The 21456-nt window shown below is 29.8% G+C and overlaps 3 protein-coding genes across 3 annotated transcripts; 1 reads left to right on the top strand and 2 right to left on the bottom strand.

The window, feature by feature from the left end:
• Positions 1-6459: 6459 nt before the first annotated feature.
• On the top strand, positions 6460-8062 carry LOC145971176 (uncharacterized protein CG1161). The gene is made up of 5 exons (XM_083098556.1): positions 6460-6707; positions 6793-6911; positions 7148-7262; positions 7336-7476; positions 7612-8062. The coding sequence occupies exons 1-5, from the start codon at positions 6648-6650 to the stop codon at positions 7759-7761; spliced, it is 585 nt and encodes a 194-aa protein (XP_082954682.1). The 5' UTR covers positions 6460-6647; the 3' UTR covers positions 7762-8062.
• A 398-nt stretch (positions 8063-8460) lies between these two features.
• On the bottom strand, positions 8461-11046 carry LOC145971175 (ADP/ATP translocase-like). The gene is made up of 4 exons (XM_083098555.1): positions 10688-11046; positions 9809-10067; positions 9515-9746; positions 8461-8795 (listed from the first exon to the last, which is right to left on the bottom strand). Exons 1-4 carry the CDS (start codon positions 10845-10847, stop codon positions 8529-8531), a joined length of 918 nt encoding a protein of 305 aa, XP_082954681.1. The 5' UTR covers positions 10848-11046; the 3' UTR covers positions 8461-8528.
• A 101-nt stretch (positions 11047-11147) lies between these two features.
• On the bottom strand, positions 11148-16730 carry Flo1 (flotillin-1). The gene is made up of 10 exons (XM_083098554.1): positions 16484-16730; positions 15821-15896; positions 15648-15738; positions 15233-15376; positions 14855-14974; positions 13584-13799; positions 13319-13506; positions 13039-13249; positions 12344-12508; positions 11148-12273 (listed from the first exon to the last, which is right to left on the bottom strand). Exons 1-10 carry the CDS (start codon positions 16533-16535, stop codon positions 12256-12258), a joined length of 1281 nt encoding a protein of 426 aa, XP_082954680.1. The 5' UTR covers positions 16536-16730; the 3' UTR covers positions 11148-12255.
• Positions 16731-21456: the final 4726 nt, after the last annotated feature.

The raw sequence follows: 21456 nt of genomic DNA, 5'->3' as shown, positions 1-21456 counted from the left end.
GCATTGGTCGAAATATATTTAATTCTATTATTGTTAAAGAAATATTATAAGCATATAATAAGCATCGATGATCAAAAGATCATAATATATTTAATTCTCTTGTCCTTTTTCATGTATCCCCTGTTTCAATTTTTATTCGCAATAATGAATGATTACGATTCAATAAATATTTATCGTTGCGATACAGTCATCAGTCACGTTTCATGTCGTTTATCAAAAGTTAATTAATTTTTAATTATTAATATTTATAGCAAATTATGTTTCGATACTAATCGTAATCGTGTTTAGTACAAAAATTACAATATACGAAACGTTTCTCATCACTACTTTATTACTCGAAAGTCACCGTGCGAATGATGACAAAGCCGTAATGTAGCGCGCTACTGTTTATATTTTATATTGCCAAAGTCGAACACCGTGTTATTGATAATTCGTTGCCGAAATATTTTATACATTATAAAATATACATTAACGCAAAATATTAAATAACAGAAGTATTTTAATTTATAGATTAATTAATCGATTATTTATTAAACAATTAATTAACATACGAAGCATTTTGCATCACTACTTTACTGCTCGAGTGTCACCGAATAAATGATAGCAAAACCATAACATACAAACAATAGCATCCTATTGTTTACGTCGCCAAAATCGAACAAAATGTTATTGATAAGTCGTTGCCAAAATATTTTATATATTATAATATGCACTAACGCGGAATATTAAATTATAGAAGTGTTTTAATTTATTGATTAAATTGATTATTTATTAAGTATTCATCACGGAGCCTTTATGCTAATTATTTACGTATATAATTCAATTGTTGTTATTGCGCGTTCTTTCGTAATCCAAATATATTTTGATTATCAAAGGAACACGCGTGAAATACGTTTTATTTTAAGTATCATTGAAAAAATAATTATTGTCCGTAAAGCTCGCAACGAAATGATTATTTATTATCTTAGATTTCTATCACTTTGATTTTTCTACTTGACAATCTCAATATAATTTGGATTGTGAGAGAACACGAAGTAAAACAATCGAATAGATGCAAATAATTAGCATAACGAAAAACTTCATGAGTGATGCACGATTTAATAAATAATCAATTAATTTTAATCAATAAATTAAAATATTTCTATAATTTAATATTCCTCGCGCAAATATTTTATATTACAGAAAATATTTCGGCAACGAGAGAATTATCAATAACACCGTGTTCGACCTTGATAAACAGTATCGCGCTATTGTTAATACGTTACATGGCTTTATTATCATTCGCACAGTAACCTTAAGCAGTAAAGTAGTGACGTTTCATATAATATCAAATTCTTCCTTTACATAGTCAACCTTGGCGATATAAACAGTACCGCGGCAATGTTTCTGACTTACGATCATTCGCTCAGTGACTCTTGAGCAGTGAAGTAGTGATGTGAGACGTATCATATATTATCAAATTCTTTCTCTGAACACAATTGCAAGTGCAACGAGGAATTTTTCGTGAATAAGTGTAAGTGCAACGAGGAATTCAAATGAGTGCAAGGAGGATTAAAGTGCCACGAGGAAAAAGCGAAGAAAGCAAAAGAACAAAGGAGATTTTGGAAATGGATGGACCAATGACATGATGTAAGTCACTAATATAAATTATTTATCACATTCATTATTTATTATATTTTTGCGTCCCCGCGTCCCGTCCCGCTGAATGTATTCGTCACCCGTTGAATTCTTTCGAAGAAGATCGTTTCCGCGCGCGTTGTCAAGATGTTGTTATAAACAATGACTGTTAGAGAGTCTGGGTCCAGCTGTCAAGCTATGCGGACGCGCGTTTATTTGTGATCCGATTTACGATTATTCTGAATTCTTGTATGTTACTCGCGGTTTATTAAAATTCTTGTGCACCTTAAATCGCGTTATTATTTACGAGTACACGAACGTCAACGTATGCCGATTGTGTCGCGCGCATTCGATATATATCGTTCCGTAGACGCAACAATATATAAATTATTTATCATTAATATATATTCAAAATATACATATTTCACGTTTCGTTTTATTTCTTTGATAGTGATTTAATAGTGATTTTAAATTGTAACATATATATAATACATATACTTATAAAAAATATTCCATTTTATTTTAAAATAATTAAAACATTTATAAAATTTTTTATTAATTAATATTTTCAGATACTTCTTATATTTTATAAAACATTTCATATTAATATATTTATTTAAATATTTCATATATAAAAATGTAGAAATTTTTTTATTTATCATATTTTTAAAAGTTTATATCTATAAGAAATACAAATTATTTTGTAATTACGCGATTTATAACATTAAAATATATCTATTTAAAAGTAAAAATTAAGTGCGCGCAATAATTAGTTTTAAAATCAATTATTTTGAACATTCCTTTATATAATAGATTTTTTCTTTTATCTTTTATATTTTTATTTATCGTTTATATTTGCGAATTTAAATTTATGTACTGTATTACAAAATAAATTTCAAATTATGTATTATATTATATATAAAATTATATATAATATAACCCTCCCATGGGGTACACCTTGTCGCGGTGGGAGGGCTTAGTACTTGGATGGTGCCTTGAGGTTTATCTTAAATTTTTCTATTTATGATAAATCTTAAGGTGCCTGAATGGGAAGCTAAGTACCCTTTCGCGTCGTCGGTGCCGTCAACGTGCCGCGGACGGCAAGCGCTTCGTTACCGCGTTTTCGCGTTGTAGTATTCTCGCGTCGTCGCGTTTTCGTGAAACTTTTGGACTTTTTCATATAAAATCCCAATTTCATTTATTGTCACGAGTCTCTACTTCCGATGCCAACTAACTGAGATGTTTCGAGTTTGCACACATTGCTATGCAACGTACACTCGCGCTTCGTGCTTCGTGCTTCGTCAAGTGATTCGGCCCGAATTAGTTAGAACTCGATCGATTGCTCGGAATGGTCGTCAATGGGTCCCTTCTCTTTGCTCGTCTACAGCCACACGCACTGCGTGTGTTAACCCTGTCGAGGAGTCGAGTGGATTCCCCTAGGCACGATTTTCGCTCGGTAAAAGGGGTTGCCTCCCCATTTTCTAAATTGCTGAATGTTAGCATTTAAAAAATGTGGGTATCCTCTTCTTTTGCCGTCTACCAGCCTGGTGTAGCCATGTCCTGCAATCGCGGGAAACTTCGTGTTCTGGGCGAAGCACCTGAAATCGTGCTTAGCGGGTCCAGGTTCGATACGAGATAGGATAATTATGCGCGAAAAAGAGTTGGTTAACTTCATTTTCCTCTATTTCCGTCAATCGTTTCGTCTTCTTTCCGGTTTGGGCTTAGTCCTTGCTCGTTGTATCGTTGCATTCCCGACCTGTTGACTCGAAGCTGATTCTTGTAAGTGAAATGGGATTTTCGCTCGTACCGAAACCGGGAGTGCCGTTCAAAGTATATACATATTAAGTATATACATCGCGCGATCAAATAGAAAATTTTTTATCGTACCGAAATAGTGCGGACACCGTTAAGTATCGCGCGTAAAATAGCGGAAATAGCGATATAAAAATATCGCTCGCGAGTGCGGGAGTGTCGTTATCGCGCGCCAACAACATGAGAGGAGGAGGAGGCTTGGGAGAGGCATCTTACATCGGCGGAGCAACCTGATGGTGAATATCTATTATTTATATATTAATTGTTATAAATCGTCAACTTGTTATAAACGAACAATAATTCGATCTTATTATTTAAATGAATTAAAGAGAAAGATTTTTGTAAAAGTCATATAAAATTTTCTATTTAAAAAACAGTTTCAAAAATTTATAAAATTTTTCCATACGTGTTTATCTGCTTATTATTTTACACATCGGATATAAAATTCCGCGCGATAAAAATTTTTTTAAATATTAATTGCATTTTATGAGCATTATTATAAATGAGTTTTACATTTGTATGTTACAGACAACTAGCTTCGATAACAACAACTCCGCTGTTGCGCATCAGTGCCGGTGAGTGAAAAAAACTTTTATTTAACTTTAAGGTAACGGATTCGTAGAGATTGTAGATGTAGACGTAGATGTAGATGTAGATTGTAGATTGTAGATAAATCCGTTGCCTTAAAATGGATGAGCTAGGATAGATTAAATTAAATAACTTTTAATAAATTCTTTCGAAATGCTTTGTATCTATTGCGAAAATATATTGAAGTATTAATTAAAAAAAAGGAATCAAGAAAAGATTTTTTTGTTAAGATTTTGTCTAATTTATTAAATAAAGAACATGCATTAATAATTCTATCAATGTTATCAATTTCTGATGCTACTTTATTTTTATAACGCGCACTTAACTTATTCTAATTTCTTAGCTCATACATCGTAGATTTGTTTGTAGATATTAGTTTTAAATTTTGCTTTAACTTACTATAAAGCCAAATGATTAATTCATTAAATAACTTGTAACATGATAATAAATGACTTATCATATGGCCGTGTTATATATGTAGCAATCTAATATAATATTAAAGTAAAAATTTGTAGTAATTTGGCTTTATTTTAGTTAAAATAAAGTTATATTCAAATATTTAACGATCGTAAACTCGAACGATCGTTACGATGAGCGTGGAATATTTACGCTCAATTGCCGATAATTAGCCGGCAAAAAAAGGAGTGATTATCTCCTTTTTCGATCTCTGATTAGAGATCGAGCGAGAAAGTGGCCAGGATCAACGAAAGGTAGGGTCAACTGGCCTGAAGAAAAGCTCGCATGCGGTTAGGGAATGTAATTAGGGCATTGATTAAAATATATATGATTAGAGATAGGTTCCCCAAATCTCGAATAACTTTAGTTAATCAGGAAGTAGAGTTGTTAGGGCTCATAGAATTGTTAAGATTATAGGGTTGTTAGGACTCATAGGGTTGTTAAGATCATTATTTCTTTCAATTCTTTTAATATTCCACTAATCCTAGGGATAAATTAAAATTATTTAAAAAAATTAAATTGAATATATTTTTAAAAATGTTGTAAAAATAAATATAACATGTTAAAAATAAAAATAAAAATGTTTTAAATATGAAATTTAAATTATCCAAATTATTTTCAGGAATATTAAAGAAATTGCATAATTATTAATATATCTTAACATGTTATATCTTATTTCAAAAATTAAAAATATGCGTGTTAAGTTTAATAATATTAAATCCAAATGTGTTAATGCTGTTAATATCAAATTATTTATGTTATTAAATATTTGAATAAATCGAATATATTGTCTTTAATAGTCTGCGCTAGTGATGCAAATATTTTTTTTACTATTTAAACTTAAATTTTTTACTATTTACCATTTAAACGATCGATAATTTTAATGACTGTTTTAATCACAATTGTTTACATTATATAAATCTTATTAAACTCTATCTTATTATATCAATTATTAGAGGAACTTTGATCAAATCATTCGTTCTTCTCTATTAAACGTGGCGATAACGCAATTTTTTAATTATATATTAATTATATTTTAATTATATTTAAAATTGTAAAGTTTTTAAAGATTTATTTTATTTCATTTAATTAATCATGCCCGAAATACAATATGCATTTTCAATATGTATTTTTTCAATCACGACATTTATGTAAAATTGTGTATTAATCGCAAGTAAATCGGTACTTGTGGGTGTTAGTAATTATATCGCGTGTCTATTGAGGGCTTCGATTATTATATTATAAAAATTATGCATATCGAATATTCTGAATTGTCGATTTATTTTATTTAAATCGTGATTTATTTTGTAATTTAATCTTTGATTTACATCGAAGCTTGCTCTATCTTTATGCGTTTTGAATATTTCTTTTAGATAGTCTGTACATTATTTCTTTTAGATAGTCTATATATTATTTCATCTTTGAAGATTATATTGAAAGATTACAGTATCTCTAGCGATTGAAATCAAATTTCAACTTCTTATTTATATTTTGTGATACATAAATAGATATGAATCAATGAATTAAATATATATTATATTTAAATTTTTCAATGCTAATATAATATCTTTCGAAAAGAGACGGTATCTCTATATAAAATATATAATATGTAATTTAGCGTATATATTTCATGAAATACTTTAAATTGAATAGTTTTATTATTTTCATGAGAATAAAATATTAATTAATTAGATAGTCAATTGTATTCCGCGTTTTCGTTCGGGATATATAAATATTTAGTTAATTGATCGAACAATATTGCATTCCAGCTCGCTTTTTCGGTCGGTTACCAGCATTTCGTGCACAGAACAAAACCATTAGAAATTGTACACATTATATGTTATCTTCTGAGAACATTCGTGGACATTGGCTTTATAGTTCATCTCGTTTTTAGTGTCCACAGAGGGAGTATCGCTTTTAGGAATCACTTAAAAGCGGGCCATGACACCTCTCAGTCTTCTCTCTGATTTTAGCATGGATCTGTCAAGATCGGTCACGTTTGGTCAATGACGTCGCGCATGCGCGCAGAAGACAGTTATGTTAGTGTGTCAATTTACTGCGATATAATTTGAAGGAGAATCATGTAACAGTTGTAATCGTTATTCTCATGATTCTTGTGTACGATTGCATTGAAAATTGACAAATTCCACGTTTTTCTTAATGCCAAGGACATAATGTTAAAGTACATTCCTCTTATCGCGATAGTCATTTTAACCTGTCTGTCACAGTCCGAGGTTAGGATGCATTTTTCGTGGCTTTATTTTTAATTTAGTTAGAAGATAGCAAACATATTTAATGACGTTGCAAATAAAATTCCAGGCGCAATATGATGACAAGAGATGCAAATGTATCTGTCCGAGCCTCTCTTCCGTTATAAATACAACGCAATCGTCTACGGAGCGCCTCGCATATATCATAAATGTTCCACCATTACAATGGTAATTTTACAATTTGCGTAAAAATATGTATATATGATTTTTTTTATTGTGTTAGAAACTTCTTTTTTTAATAAAATATTTGTTATCTTAACTGCAATTAGGGGCTTTGAAATATCGAAATATATGTACGTTTCGAATAATTTGATATAAGCTTTATATTGCATATCTATGTAATTTGTAATCCCATGTGCGATTATCATCTATTCAATATATTATAATACATGTGAAATTTATAGTAAATGCGAGAGCGTTGTTCTACCAAAACTTGGAGATCAGATAAAAGGGAAAGAGGAAATATTTTGCCCACGATGTGACTGCAAATATGAAAATAGGAACACAACTATCATTAAGGTATTTTTTGTAAATAAACTTTACATTGCTATTGCTGTTATTTAATTTGATGAAATTATTAATATTGTTACAGATTGTAGTGATAATAGTTATATGGGTTATATCACTGTTAGTGATATACATGTTATTCTTAATTTGTTTGGATCCATTACTTAACAAGCGGATACATAAGGCTTCAGCAAATATTGGCTATCATGAACATAACAATGAAGAGGTAAATGTGGAAATAATCTTATAAAATTTTTTTTACCATTCATATTGCATTCCTTTTACATAATAGATGTATTACTAATAAGTAAATTTAATGCTTGTGATTTAATTCTTTTTAAATTATTATTATCTTTCAAAGGACGATTCATCTCTTGCACCTGGTACTTCTCACCCAATGGGAGAAAGGGGCAATGTTTTGAATCGTGTTGGACATCAACAGGATAAGTGGAAACGGCAAGTTCGTGAACAAAGGCGGAACATTTATGATCGTCATACTATGTTGAATTAATAATTATGTTTTGTTAAGAATATATAAAATATAGAAACTTTAGTTGTGACAATTTGTTCAATATTATGAAGTAATTTTCTACAAAAAAAAAATATTTATATTGATAAAAATATATCCCAATAGTAAAGAGAATATTATTAAAGATTAGCAGATTATTCATTTTTGTAAAATTCGCTATCCTATATCAGCTGATATGTTAATATTAAACCAAATATACAATATTGTTACATATTAGTTTATTTTGTGTAATTTTAATGTATATTGAATAATAAATTATTAAAATATATACCAATTGCTAGCATTGTAATGTGCATATTTTTTATCAAAAGTATTCATAAATAAATACTTCACGTACACAACTTAATGCTTACATATTTTATATATGTAAAAAATTAATTGTACATCATTAAAGTTAATTTGTGATAAGATTTTTGTAATTTTGATCCAACACACATGAGGATAGTTTATAAAATTCAGCCTCATGTCATAGAGTCAAAATTAGAAAAATCCTAAAGTATCAACTTAGGAAATGATGGTGAAAACTAAATTTACTTTTTTTGTTTTTTTATGATAGAATATGTTTTTATTAATAACTTTATGTAAAAATCTCTTTTTGCCTTCTCGCCCCCCTCCCCCCTCTCTCTGCATATATGTATATATATTCCACTATACTTATGTACATAAGTTTAAATGAGTCTCTTAATCATACACATTTATAAGACGATCTTTTATATACATCGCAGTAAAATGTATGAAATTTCTAAATTTCACAAATTTTTCGAGATTGTTTTTTCGATTGATTCTTTAATCGAATCATACAATGTCAAAACAAGAGCACCTCCGGTACCGCGAAGAATGTTAGAGAATGCGCCTTTAAAAAAAGCTCCAGATCCTTCAGTTTTTGTTATTTTTATCCAACAATCTAATGTATTTTTATACATCATATCGGTCTTACTTCGGCCCGATTGCATCATCATTCGTCTCCTGACTGTATCAAAAGGATAAGATACGATGCCCGCTATCGTTGTTACCATCTATAAGAATAGTAAGATGTAAAAGACATTTGTGACAAAAACATTTATTATATTTATTATATTATATTTTCGTTGCTTCATTGTTATACAAGATGTTTTGCAAGGAAACCGACAAATCTCTAGAATGTATTCTAGAATTTATTCTAAGCAAAAATGTAGATATACTATACGTTAATTTGGTTTAATTACCGAGATATGAAAAATTTAATTCTTGTCAATAACGCTAACAATAAGATTTCTGACAATAGTTCCTTCTCACTCAAAGCACTAATTTTCATTAAATACACAATGTATCATCCTATATTTATTTGATAAATCGTAGATTCATCTACAGTTAACAGAATAATGGAAGAAAGTATTCATATTGAACTTGCAATCAGCCAAATTAATTGGCGGCCATCTATGGTACAGATAGCAGCACGTTTACAAACAGGTAAATATTTTGAACAATTGAAATGATTAAGAGAATATAAGATTCACATAATAAAAATTAAAAATATCTGATATTTTTTATCTGTGTTATTATTAATAAAATTATCTATATCTCAATAACTGAACTGAATTGATCTGTAGTAGTATATCTGAATTTATAGTATCTGTATAGTATATCTGAATTTTTTGCTTAGAATATACTCTAAAATACATTCTACAGTTTCCCAGTTTCCATGCAAAATATCCTGAATACCCTTTATGCGTCTAATAGAAAGAGAAGAAGATACCTCGGCAATTATAAAATTTATATATAACGGTGTGCTCTTCGGATCAGGCAGCATACCCTTCACAGTATCATAAAATCCAAAATACGTCGCTCGATATATAATAATCCCTTGCACGCTGACATTGAAACCACGATACAGCCCCAGCAGTCCATCTGATTCAAATATCTTTAATATGCAGTCAGCTATACCCTTAAATTCCCGTTTTTCGCCTTTTCCGATATCGGCAGCCAATCTGAAAGATCAAATCCATATTACCGTCTTGTGCAAATATAATGGTCACAAATATAATAGTACCTAGTACGAGCAAGGTCAAGGGGGTAGACGAATAATAGCGATGTCGCACCCGCGGCACCGCCAGCCGCTAAATTTCCAATGAACTGTCGCCAGAACGCGTCCGTTGGTACGTCTCCCAGGAACAGGGTTTTAAACTTATCCTTGAACGCGAAATTGAGGGCTTGAGTCGGGAAATATCGGATTACATTAGCGAGATTGCCTCTCCAGAAGCTGAGAAGTCCCGTTTCCTTAGGTATACGTACAAATGCGTCTAGCATACCTACAAATAAAGTTTCCACAATTATTCATGAACCAACAGCAAAAGATTAATGAAATGATTTTACCTGTAATGTATATGGAAACATGATATATTATAAATAAATTTTCCATTAGTTTTTATGAAATTCAATGTTTATTAACATAAATTATATTATGTTTTCAATCATGAAAATAATCTTCATCATTTTTCAGCATTTTCTTCCTTCTTTCCAGCAAGTTATACATTTTGGATCAATAAAAAGTCTGATCTTTACTTGTGATGAATTTACTAAACTATTTTCTGATTTTTCTCCAACATTTCTAAATTTTCTAGTGCTATCAAACTATTATTTGTTCCAATCAATGCAGCACGACATTTCTAAATCTTATCTGACATGTATAAGAGATAGAAAAGAAATCAAACAATAACTTGATTAATTCATCACAAGACTAAATTTTCGATCCAGAATTTATAACTTGCCTGAGAGAAAGATGGAAGAAAGTATTGAAAAGTTGTAGGTATTACTTTCATAATTAAACTGTACATATATAATGTATTAATAAACATTGAATTTTATAAAAAATAGTGGAAAACTTATACATCTAATATATATTTAATTATACATAATATTTTATATATACCCTTGTATCGTTCCTCAGGTTTGATCTGTTTCGAGGTATGTTGCACTTGCAGCAACAGTTTCACTCTCTCTAAAGGAGCGACTGAAGTCTTTGCAATCGCTGCGGATAGACCTCCAGCTAGAAAGTCCACCAGAAAAGATCTGTATAGATCTGTATCCATTTCTCAAAAAGCTATTGGAAATATATTATATAATATTTTCAAAAGATTTTCACAATCTGTTACGCATGGATTAGTTCACGTGATCCTTATACATTCTTATTTGTCACACATATTCTTATTAATATTATAGAAATATCGTGCATTTTTTACACTATCTGTCAAAAAAATAGTGAAGCGTAACATAAGATCTATGCCGCGAGTCGTTTGTTTTGTGATTTATCTTCTCTAAAAGATAAAAATCATAAAAAATCCTATAAAAATCATTACAACTATACAGTCACGAGAGAATTATAAAACAAATAAGATAAACAAGACACACTGGAAAATGCGCTTGTAACATTTACTTGCGTTATTGTTTTACATAAAATCGCATACATATTTATTTTGGTTTATAAAGCTTTATATATTGGTCATATAAATATATGTAATTCGAAGCTTATTGAAAGGCTACATTATATAATTCATATAAATGATTAAATCTCTGCGACTTTTATATTGCATTTATAAACACGATAAATATATTACTGTTCATTTTTTCACATACAGCTTGCGAATACAGAAAATAGAATGCTCGCGCAAAGTTACATATAAATTTATTTCAAAAACTAAGAAGATCTTTTCTCGCGTATTCGAATAATATTATAAGTGATGTTTAAGAAACATTAAATACTTTCATCTCTAAAAAGAGAGTCATTTAGTAATTTATAGTATATTTAAAAGTACATCTCTAATATATAGAATATTTGGGAGAATGGCATTCGGCACGTTTTGGCATAGAATTATACATAGATAAACATGAACCATTACGATCGGTTCTTAAGAGATTCGATAGAACGCACACACGATTTTTTTAATTAACAAATATGCGTTAAATTGATCAAATATTTTAAACAGTTAGTAAAACGTGTTCATTGAAGAACGATTAATATATATATACATATAAGTAATATCAATGATACGGTGTATTAATGTTATATCACACTTTCACTGTCAAGATGAATAAAAGCTATTGGAATGAATGATTAACGAAATTTCTTGTTTTCGCGAATATGCTCTTAAAACTGTAGTTAAATTAAATCGCTTATTTAAATTTGTACTAATTACTGCTATTTTCTGAAATTGGAAGTAATATGTCAATCAAAAATTATTAGTAAATCACACGTGCGTTTCACATAAATGGCACAGCAAAAGTGTGTGGAATCTTTCATCATTATAATATACTAAAAATATATTAATATATACTTTTTTTATATTATAAATTATACTTGATCGGTATATATGACAAAATGTATTTAAAGTAAATATATATATCAAAAAAAGCATTGAATATTTCTCTTTATAAATATACACATTGAAGAATGACACATCGTAATGATCAAGGAATTCGAATGCTCTTGACATTGCACGTTTACGCAGCATGAACAGACTGAAAGGAAAAGTTTACAGATAATAAATTTATCTTTTATACATTTACATTATCACAAACAAGTGCATACCTTTGCAATGTCCACGCCTGTTAAATTTTTAACAAGATCTGGAACACGTTGTACAATATTGAAAACTTCTTCGGTTAATTTTTCGGCACCAATAGTGCCATTACCACTCGAAACCATAGTTATCTTTTTCGCTTGAGAAAGAGGGGCTGCTACTTCGGCGGCAACCTATAAGGTAAATCGAAAAAAATCAGAAAGAGATAGAAAGAAAAAAATATTTTCTTGATTTTATATTTAAATATTTTTAAATACGACATTAGGAATATTATAAAGATTACATCAAATTTTATTCTTAATACTTTTTTCTGTTCTTATTTTCATTCATATTAATAAAAATTTTGGTAATGCAGAGAATGATATTTTTATTGCATGCATATGATCAAGTAACAAATATAGAATGTTCCAAATTTAAATGTTAAACTTTGGAAGTATGTGAATGATTGATAAACTAAGAAAAAAAAGTTTTTTAGAAATTTGTTCATTTGTAAAATATGGAAGAGTAGAAAAAAGTAGTTGCAGAATATGAAATTAAGAAAAGAGAGTGAATTAAAATTCTGAAGTGAAATTAGAAAACTGCAAATAAATACGCGACAATACGCAAATACATAAATTTTTATTTTTATTTTTAGCATTTGGGTCTGTTTTTAATTATTGCAAAAAAAAAGATAAGAAAAATAAATTAAAAATATTAAAAATACCTTTGGAAGTGTATCAAGCATCATATCTATCATAGCTGCACTCTTGTACTCGTTCCATGCGGCGGCTTTCTTCGCCATTTGTTCTGCCTCTGCCTTAGCTTTCGCTTCGATAGCAAAAGCTTCCGCATCACCACGAATTTTGATAGCCTCAGCTTCAGCTTCAGCCTCCATAACAAGGCGCAATTTGTTTGCTTCAGCCATTTTTTCTAATCTGAAAGCCAAATTTCAGATATAACGAAAAGCTTGTGAGGCTTGTAAATACATATAAGTAATTGTATACCTATATTTCTCCGCATCGGCAGGACGTCGTATAGTGGCGTCCAATTCCCTTTCGCGTCTCAACATTTCCTGTTCCTGTACGGCGATCTCCTGACTACGTTCTACAACCTTCACTTGCATTTGCTCCTCCATAATCCTCTGTTTGGTTTTTGCTGCTTGAAGTTCAAAAGCCATTTCTGCTTCAGCTTTCTGTAATATGTTTTTAATATTTATAATTTGTCTACAGAATACATGCATTATGAAGAAAACGATAAAAAATTGCTCACTTTGGTTTGAACTTCGACGTCATAAGCAGCCTTTTTCAATTCGAAGTCACGTTGTGCTTTTGCAATGTCTGTGTCATTCAAGAAACGAGCGGCCATTCTTTGTTCCTCGGCAATAGCTTCTCTAATTTGAGCGTCTCTGCGAGCCTCCGCCTCACCTATTCTAGCATCTCTCTTTACTTCCGCTGTACGTGCCATACCGAGTGCTTGCAAATAACCCTACAAATAATATATATCTTCATAAAATACTATATGATAGAATTTATATACTAATACAATAAGACAAGATGATTTCAGCATTTGAGTAAGCAATGTCTGTGAGTGACATATAAAAGCTACATACATATGTACCACTGTTCTCCAATATAATGTTGAATGTAATCTTTAATCAGCATAATATTTTAATAATTGTATTTTTAATATTTTCTTTAAATAATGTACAACTCTAAGACATTTTTAAAAAATCATACATTTTTCTTATTCTTATTCTTTTTGACATCACACATTTTAATTTAAAAAAAAAATTAATTAACAATATATCTCCTCTCAAAGTGGTATTTTAAAATATTTCGATATCGAATTAAAGAAGCAATGATGTGTACTTTGTAAATAAAGTATTGCAAGTGCGCACAATTGTGCTATTATTACAAAAAGCGATGAGAATATGCTGTAAAATTCCATTTCCAAAATCTGAAAAATTTGCAGTAATAATGTTATCAACATAGCAATGTGCGCCAAGACATTAGATATAATAGTGGTAAAATAAAAGTTGAACATACCTTTGCCCCCTGCAAGTAGCAAAACAAAAAGGTATTCAATATTTACAATATACAAGTATAGATCTTACTATATTAATTATTAAGAATCTCATATTCATCTTAATTATAAAGAAACATTATTTCTTTAAAGGGGGTCTTTTAAATATCTTTTTATGCACATTTTAGTAATTCAATTATAATTTGCAGATGTGTTAATGGATTAAATTTGTATATTAACTTTGTACGTTATTGATATTACCTTTCTCTCACAGTTAAACTTTTGGACATTTATACATATGAATTATATACTTTTGTCATTTGTGTGTCTATATATACACTATATATTTTTTTTATATATATTTTAATGTATATATATATATATATTTTTTTTTTTTATATTAGAATATATATGCAATAAACTTACTTCTTCACCTTGGATATCTTTTAATGTATACATGTAATGTATATATTATATATATTTTTATATATTAAATAATATATATACAATAAACTTACTTCTTCATCTCGAATATCTTTTAATGTATATGACACAACAGTAATGCCCATATTTACTAGATCACTGCTTGCAACCTCAAATACTTCCTTACTAAATTTTTTACGATCTTTGTAAATTTCCTGTAATAAAAAAGGCAGAGTAAAATTAAGTATTCAGCTATAGTTTTTTTAATAGTTAATGATTTAAAAAATTTATTGCTATATACATAAAGCTAATAAAATTATATAAAGTATCTGTAAACATAGAAAAAAAAGATCATCAATATTTTGATAAATATTAGTTTAAAAAAATATTTTTTTTAACGTGAAAACAAACTAGCATAGAAAAATTTAATCACTTTTTTTGCCACTGACAGATATTGCTGTACTTTAGCTTACCTCTACAGTCATACTGCCCATTATAGCCCGTTGATGTCCTTCTAAAGTAACAAGAGCTATGTTGTGTATCTCTTCCTCAGATTTTCCAAGAAATTGTTCACATGCTGTAGACAACATTTCCTCATTTTGTCCTTGAATTTTTACCTAATACCAATACAATATTTTATATATGCAAGTGTCTGGTTAAGTTAATGCAAAGATTTTTTTATTTTAAAATTTTATTCAAAAATTTGTATTATAAAAAAATTTCATAAAAAATATATAAATATATGTTATTAAAGTAAGTGAAATATATCCAACATAGAATATATCCAATTAAGATTAAACAAGCTTGTCAAGTTTATTATATATACAACTAAAATTATAGATAACAGTATCAAATATATCGAAACAAATAATTTTTTTTTTAAATTACCTGTGCTATGCCTGTTACAGAGATTGGTACTCCTTGACAAGTATATACCGTTGGACTTTCGACTTGTAAAGTCATTGTATTTAGAGAGATTCTATAGAAAAAACAAAATACATATATAACACTAAAGAACTTATACTATATTACTTATATATTAGTACTTATGTAACACTTACTTTTGTACTTGTTGTACAAATGGCCAAACAAACACCCGTCCTCCAGGTACCAAAAGAGGTTTGCTGTAGCAACATCCTCAACAGAAAAAAAATTTTTTTTAATTAAAAGTATATAAATACAAAGCAGCAATAGGCAATAGAAAATTTGGAAAAATCTACAGGATTTCTTAAAATTTAAATCATAAATTATCATGTTATTAAAATGTTAAAAATATGTTAAATAAAAATGTTAAATAATGTTAAAAATGTTAAATATGTTAAAAAATTTATGTAGCAAATAATAAATATATTATTTATTATTGTTCATATATTATATTGTTTATATTTATACTATTTATTAATATCAATAATATTGATATAGCAAATATATATATATATATATATATATATATATATATATATATCTTGAATATATGATATACTATTTATAGTATATATACGAAATAATCTAACATGAATAAAATACATTAAGCATAATTGTCCCTGATCGATCCCGCGTTTCCCCACTGCTGTCATTCCATAAATCAATTATCTCGCAGCATGGGAGGAGCTCGCTCCTCCCTCTCATCTCCTTTTTTTACGAATGACTAATCAGCACAGATGCGAAAAAAAAGAGAATAAATAATTTCGAGTAATGATAAGTTATCTTCTTGATAGATTTACCTGAAACTACGAGAGCCTCATTCGGGCCGCAAGTAACGAATCCACAACTCATGGTTACGTGTTTGACGTAATAACACGGTGTCGGACGTAATTTCACGCGCTTCTACAATTGACAATTATGTACATACAATCACAGTATCAGAGAGAAGCCTGAGAGAGGTCATTCCGACGTTTTCCGTGAAGGCCTTACTGGAGCAAGCCTTCCCTATGACTATTCTATAGAAAATCGGAGCCAGAATTAGAAAGAAACAGATCTATTGTTGGTTGGATCTCTACCTCTCTTTACGTTATACTATCTGAGTTAAAAACATTTGTCATTAGATATTTAGGAATAAAAGCAATATAGCAATATATAAAAGCGATATATTTTATTCATTAACTTAAACGATGAAATTAGAAATGGTAGTAAATTATTTATTCTTTTTCAACTCATGAATAATACGTGAAATAATATTTTTGACTATGATATTAGAATAGCATCAACCAATCAGCGAATTACTGACAAAGATAGTGATCCATCCAGCATCTATGCATCCTTTTCTATAAATTTACTGGTTCCCCTACTCTTGAAAATTCACTATATTTAAAAATAAAAGATAAAAAACATCGATTGTTTTAGAAAATAAAAACGGTTATTATTTATAAAAACTTGTATTAAGATGAATAGGCGTCAGAGTAAACTAACATTTGATAAGAGGCAAAGATTCCTTTGTTCTGATTGGTCAATCAAAAGTTACTCCAAAAGTATAATTGGCTGCGTTCAGCAGGAAAAGCTGCTTTGCAACTTTGTAAAATTCGTGAATCTGATTGGTGTATACTCTTAGATTCAGCCAAAATTAAGAGCATACACCAATCAGGCTCACGAATTTTACAACAGTTGCAAAGCAGCTTTTTCTGCTGAACGCAGCCAATGCCATTCAATTCGGAGCTTGTCACTTCTGCCAATTCTTGTTTAGGAAACCTGCACAGTCGGATTAATTTGACACGCGCATATACATATTTAAAGCAGAGAGAAGAATGAGAGGTGTCATGGCCCGCTTTTAGGTGATCCCTGAAAGCGATACGCCCTCTGTGAACCTTAAAAACGTGCACCTAAACTACGAAGCCAAGGTGCACGAATGTTCTCAGAGGGTAACATATAAGGTGCACAATTTTTGGTTCTATTCCGTGCTATGTGCACAAAATGTCGGTAGCACCAGTGCTGTATAGCAAGGTATGCTTACGTATATCAAATAAATTAATATAAATGAGAAATGACGAATTTGCGATCCTCTCACACTCTCTCTCTCTCTCTCTCTATATATATATATATATATATATATATATATAATTTTTTTTTTGATATATGAATTTGCAATGAGCAGCGACATATTTTTTCTTAAGAACAATTATATGTTTTTTTTACATTAACTGATTCCTCTTATTATTCTATGCATAAAATTATTAAAGTAAAATAATCGAAAAATGAACATTTTATCGGATATTTTATAATTTATATAAAATTATGTCAACTTAAAGAATCAAATATCTCGTTAACTGTTCAATTTTTGACTATACTATCTTTATAACTTTTTACACGGAATATTGCGAAGAATCGATTTATATAAAAAAATTAGGATGGTTCCATTAAAAAATATGAAGATAATCTTGAAATTTCTAAAACGCTTCCACTTACGAAAATAATATTACTAGCATATCATGGTCCTTTTAATCGTACAATTTTCGTAATTACAATTTTTTCATATCTGTAAAAATAGCGTAGATATTTCAAGTGAGCAAAGTTTTATATACATATATATGTGTGTGTGTGTGTGGGTGTGTGTGTGGGTGTGTGTGTGCGCGCGCGCGCGCGTGTATAGCGTATACGGGAGTTATGTGAGCAAGCGAGAAGGTAATAAGAGAGAGCGAAATGGCAATAAGAGCGAACGAGATAGCAATAGCACGAGCAACGAAGCTTGGATATAGAGTCTTTCTTGCAGCCTGGCATACTATTTCTCTCTCGCTCGCTCCTATTACTATCTCGCTCGCTTCTGTTATTGTTTCACTCGCTCTTACGTACTCATATACTGTCATGCTCATCTCGTTATCAAATCTGCCGCTGGCAAGCGGCCGATGACAAATTATGACAAATAAATAAGTTAATTATTTTAAGATATATTTATAAGGGTATAGAAGTAATTTTAATGGAATAATGAAAATTTTGCGATTAAAATAACAAACACGGTATCAATCGGATAAACGTAGTTAAATATATAATCAAAATTTTTATTATCAGACCAATTAAAAATTATCCGATTTACGTCGTGTTTGATATCATTTTAATCGCAAAAATCTCAATAATTCATTAAAATTACTTTCATATCGATAAAATAAAAAATAAAAGTTTCAGTTTTTACTTTATAATCTCGTAAATTGCGAATGGATAGAGGAAGTGAAGAAGCCGATTGTAAGAGACTTCGGAATTCTTTGATGATAGGTCATCTCGCTCGCTCTCGACTCGCGGTTTCGCTGTCGCTCTCGCACTTGACAGGTCGTAAAGATAAGCCGACTCGGCTTCCTCGCGAATGTAAACATCTTATAAAATAAAAATCGGATAATTTTTAATTAGTCTGATAATAAACATTTTGATTATATATATTTAAATACATTTATCCGATTGATACCGTGTTTGATGTTATTTTAATCGCAAAATTTTCATTATTCCATTAAAATTACTCGCATACCCTTATAAATATATCTTAAAATGATTAACTTATTTATTTGTCACAATTTGCCATCGGCCGCTTGCCAGCGGCAGGCTTGATAACGAGATGAACATGACAGTATATGAGTACGTAAGAGCGAGTGAAACAATAACAGAAGCGAGCGAGATAGTAATAGGAGCGAGCGAGATAGTAATAGGAGCGAGCAAGATAGAAATAGTACGAGCAACGAGGACTCGAGCTCGAGAATCGGATTTTTCTTGCGCGCTATTATTTTCCTCTCGCTCGCTCCTATTACTGTCTCGCTCGCTCCTATTATTGTCTCGCTCGTTCTTGTTGCTGTTTCACTCGCTCTCGATTCTTGGGTCCGCTTATCATTCCGGGCTATCTATCACGACTGCCAAGTGTGACAGAGAAAGCAAGACCATGAGTAGAGAGCGAGCGAGATGACCTATCATCAAAGAGTTCCGAAGTCTCTTACAATCGGTTTCTTCGCTTCCTCTATCCATTCGCAATTCACGAAAATGTAAACATCTTATAAAATAAAAATTGAAACTTTTATTTTTAATTTCATCGGTTTGAAAGTAATTTAAATGAATTAAAGAGATTTTTGCGATTAAAATGATATCAAACACGACGTAAATCGGGTAATTTTTAATTAGTCTGATAATAAAAATTTTATAATTATATTTAACTAAATTTATGCGATTTATATCGTGTTTGATATTATTTTAATCTCAAAATTCTCATTATTCCATTAAAATTACTTTCAAATGAATAAAAAATGCATTTAATTTTTTGACATATATTCGTGAATATTATAAATGAAGTCTCGTGTAAGAAGCTTCGGAATCTGCGACATCGGAAATTTTTTCATTATTTATAATAATATACGACTTTAAATTGCCATAAAATAAAAACTAAAGCTTTGATATTTTATTTGATCTTTTTGATTAAAAGGGATTAATGAAATTTTTGAAATTGAAAATTATTCTAATAAAATATTGGATTTAATGTGATTTCAATCGTAAAAATCAAATTAATTCTAAAGTTATGTTCAGTAAGATAAATTAAGTAAAGTACAATGCAACATTTTATACAATGTAGTCTTATTTTCAAAATTATAGTTTAAATTAGACACTATTAATTTATTAAAATAAAATTATAATTATGAGAAATTAAGAGTTTTATTATATACATGTACACATTGATTTTTACGATTGAAATCATATTAAACCCAATATTTTATTAGAATAATTTTCAATTTTAAAAATTTCATTAATCCCTTTTAATCAAAAAGATCAAATAAAATATCAAAGCTTTAGTTTTTATTTTATGGCAATTTAAAGTCGTGTATTATTATAAATAATGAAAAAATTCCCGATGTCGCAGATTCCGAAGTTTCTTACACGAGACTTCATTTATAATATTCACGAATATATGTCAAAAAATTAAATGCATTTTTTATTCATTTGAAAGTAATTTTAATTGAATAATGAGAATTTTAAGATTAAAATAATATCAAACACGATATAAATCGTATAAATTTAGTTAAATATAATTATAAAATATAATTATAAAATTTTTATTATCAGACTAATTAAAAATTACCCGATTTACGTCGTGTTTGATATCATTTTAATCGCAAAAATCTCTTTAATTCATTAAAATTACTTTTAAACCGATGAAATTAAAAATAAAAGTTTCAATTTTTATTTTATAAGATGTTTACTTTTTCGTGAATTGCGAATGGAGAGGAAGCGAAGAAACCGATTGTAAGAGACTTCGGAACTCTTTGATGATAGGTCATCTCGCTCGCTCTCTACTCATGGTCTTGCTTTCTCTGTCACACTTGGCAGTCGTGATAGATAGCCCGGAATGATAAGCGGACCCAAGAATCGAGAGCGAGCGAAACAGCAACAAGAACGAGCGAGACAATAATAGGAGCGAGCGAGACAGTAATAGGAGCGAGCGAGACAGTAATAGATGCGAGCGAGAGGAAAATAATAGCGCGCAAGAAAAATCTGATTCTCGAGCTCGAGTTCTCGTTGTTCGTGCTATTTCTGAAAGCTATTACTCAGGATGGCTCTGAATTTATGTTAATTCCGCGGCTGCCGTCAACCAGATTTGAATTGTTCGTCGAAGGAGGATGATGACGAGAGAAACCGGACGGATGGAATAGACTCTTTTAATTGAAATATATATACTTTATTGATCACAGTTTGAAAGACTTCTTTATTCCGCTATTCGGAGGCGAGAGAGAGCTGTGCG

This window comes from Camponotus vicinus, unplaced genomic scaffold (assembly GCF_025532165.1).
Source record: "Camponotus vicinus isolate PSW18456_S1 unplaced genomic scaffold, iyCamVici1.0 SCAF_4, whole genome shotgun sequence".
NCBI classification, from domain to species: Eukaryota; Metazoa; Arthropoda; class Insecta; order Hymenoptera; family Formicidae; genus Camponotus; species Camponotus vicinus.
The sequence above is the reverse complement of the archived record's forward strand: the minus strand, read 5'-3'. Positions and strand labels throughout refer to the sequence as shown.

Excerpts from the sequence above, each read along its gene's own strand:
- LOC145971176 (XM_083098556.1), top strand. The coding sequence starts at position 6,648 with ATGTTAAAGTACATTCCTCTTATCGCGATAGTCATTTTAACCTGTCTG. Across the intron at positions 6,912-7,147 it reads AATGTTCCACCATTACAATG|TAAATGCGAGAGCGTTGTTC; the intron begins GTAATTTTACAA and ends TGAAATTTATAG. Across the intron at positions 7,477-7,611 it reads ATGAACATAACAATGAAGAG|GACGATTCATCTCTTGCACC; the intron begins GTAAATGTGGAA and ends TATCTTTCAAAG.
- LOC145971175 (XM_083098555.1), bottom strand. The coding sequence starts at position 10,847 with ATGGATACAGATCTATACAGATCTTTTCTGGTGGACTTTCTAGCTGGA. Across the intron at positions 10,068-10,687 it reads ACCTGAGGAACGATACAAGG|GTATGCTAGACGCATTTGTA; the intron begins GTATATATAAAA and ends CTTTATTTGTAG. Across the intron at positions 8,796-9,514 it reads TAAATTTTATAATTGCCGAG|ATGGTAACAACGATAGCGGG; the intron begins GTATCTTCTTCT and ends CTATTCTTATAG.
- Flo1 (XM_083098554.1), bottom strand. The coding sequence starts at position 16,535 with ATGAGTTGTGGATTCGTTACTTGCGGCCCGAATGAGGCTCTCGTAGTT. Across the intron at positions 13,507-13,583 it reads ACGTCGAAGTTCAAACCAAA|AAAGCTGAAGCAGAAATGGC; the intron begins GTGAGCAATTTT and ends AACATATTACAG. Across the intron at positions 13,250-13,318 it reads GCCGATGCGGAGAAATATAG|ATTAGAAAAAATGGCTGAAG; the intron begins GTATACAATTAC and ends TTTGGCTTTCAG.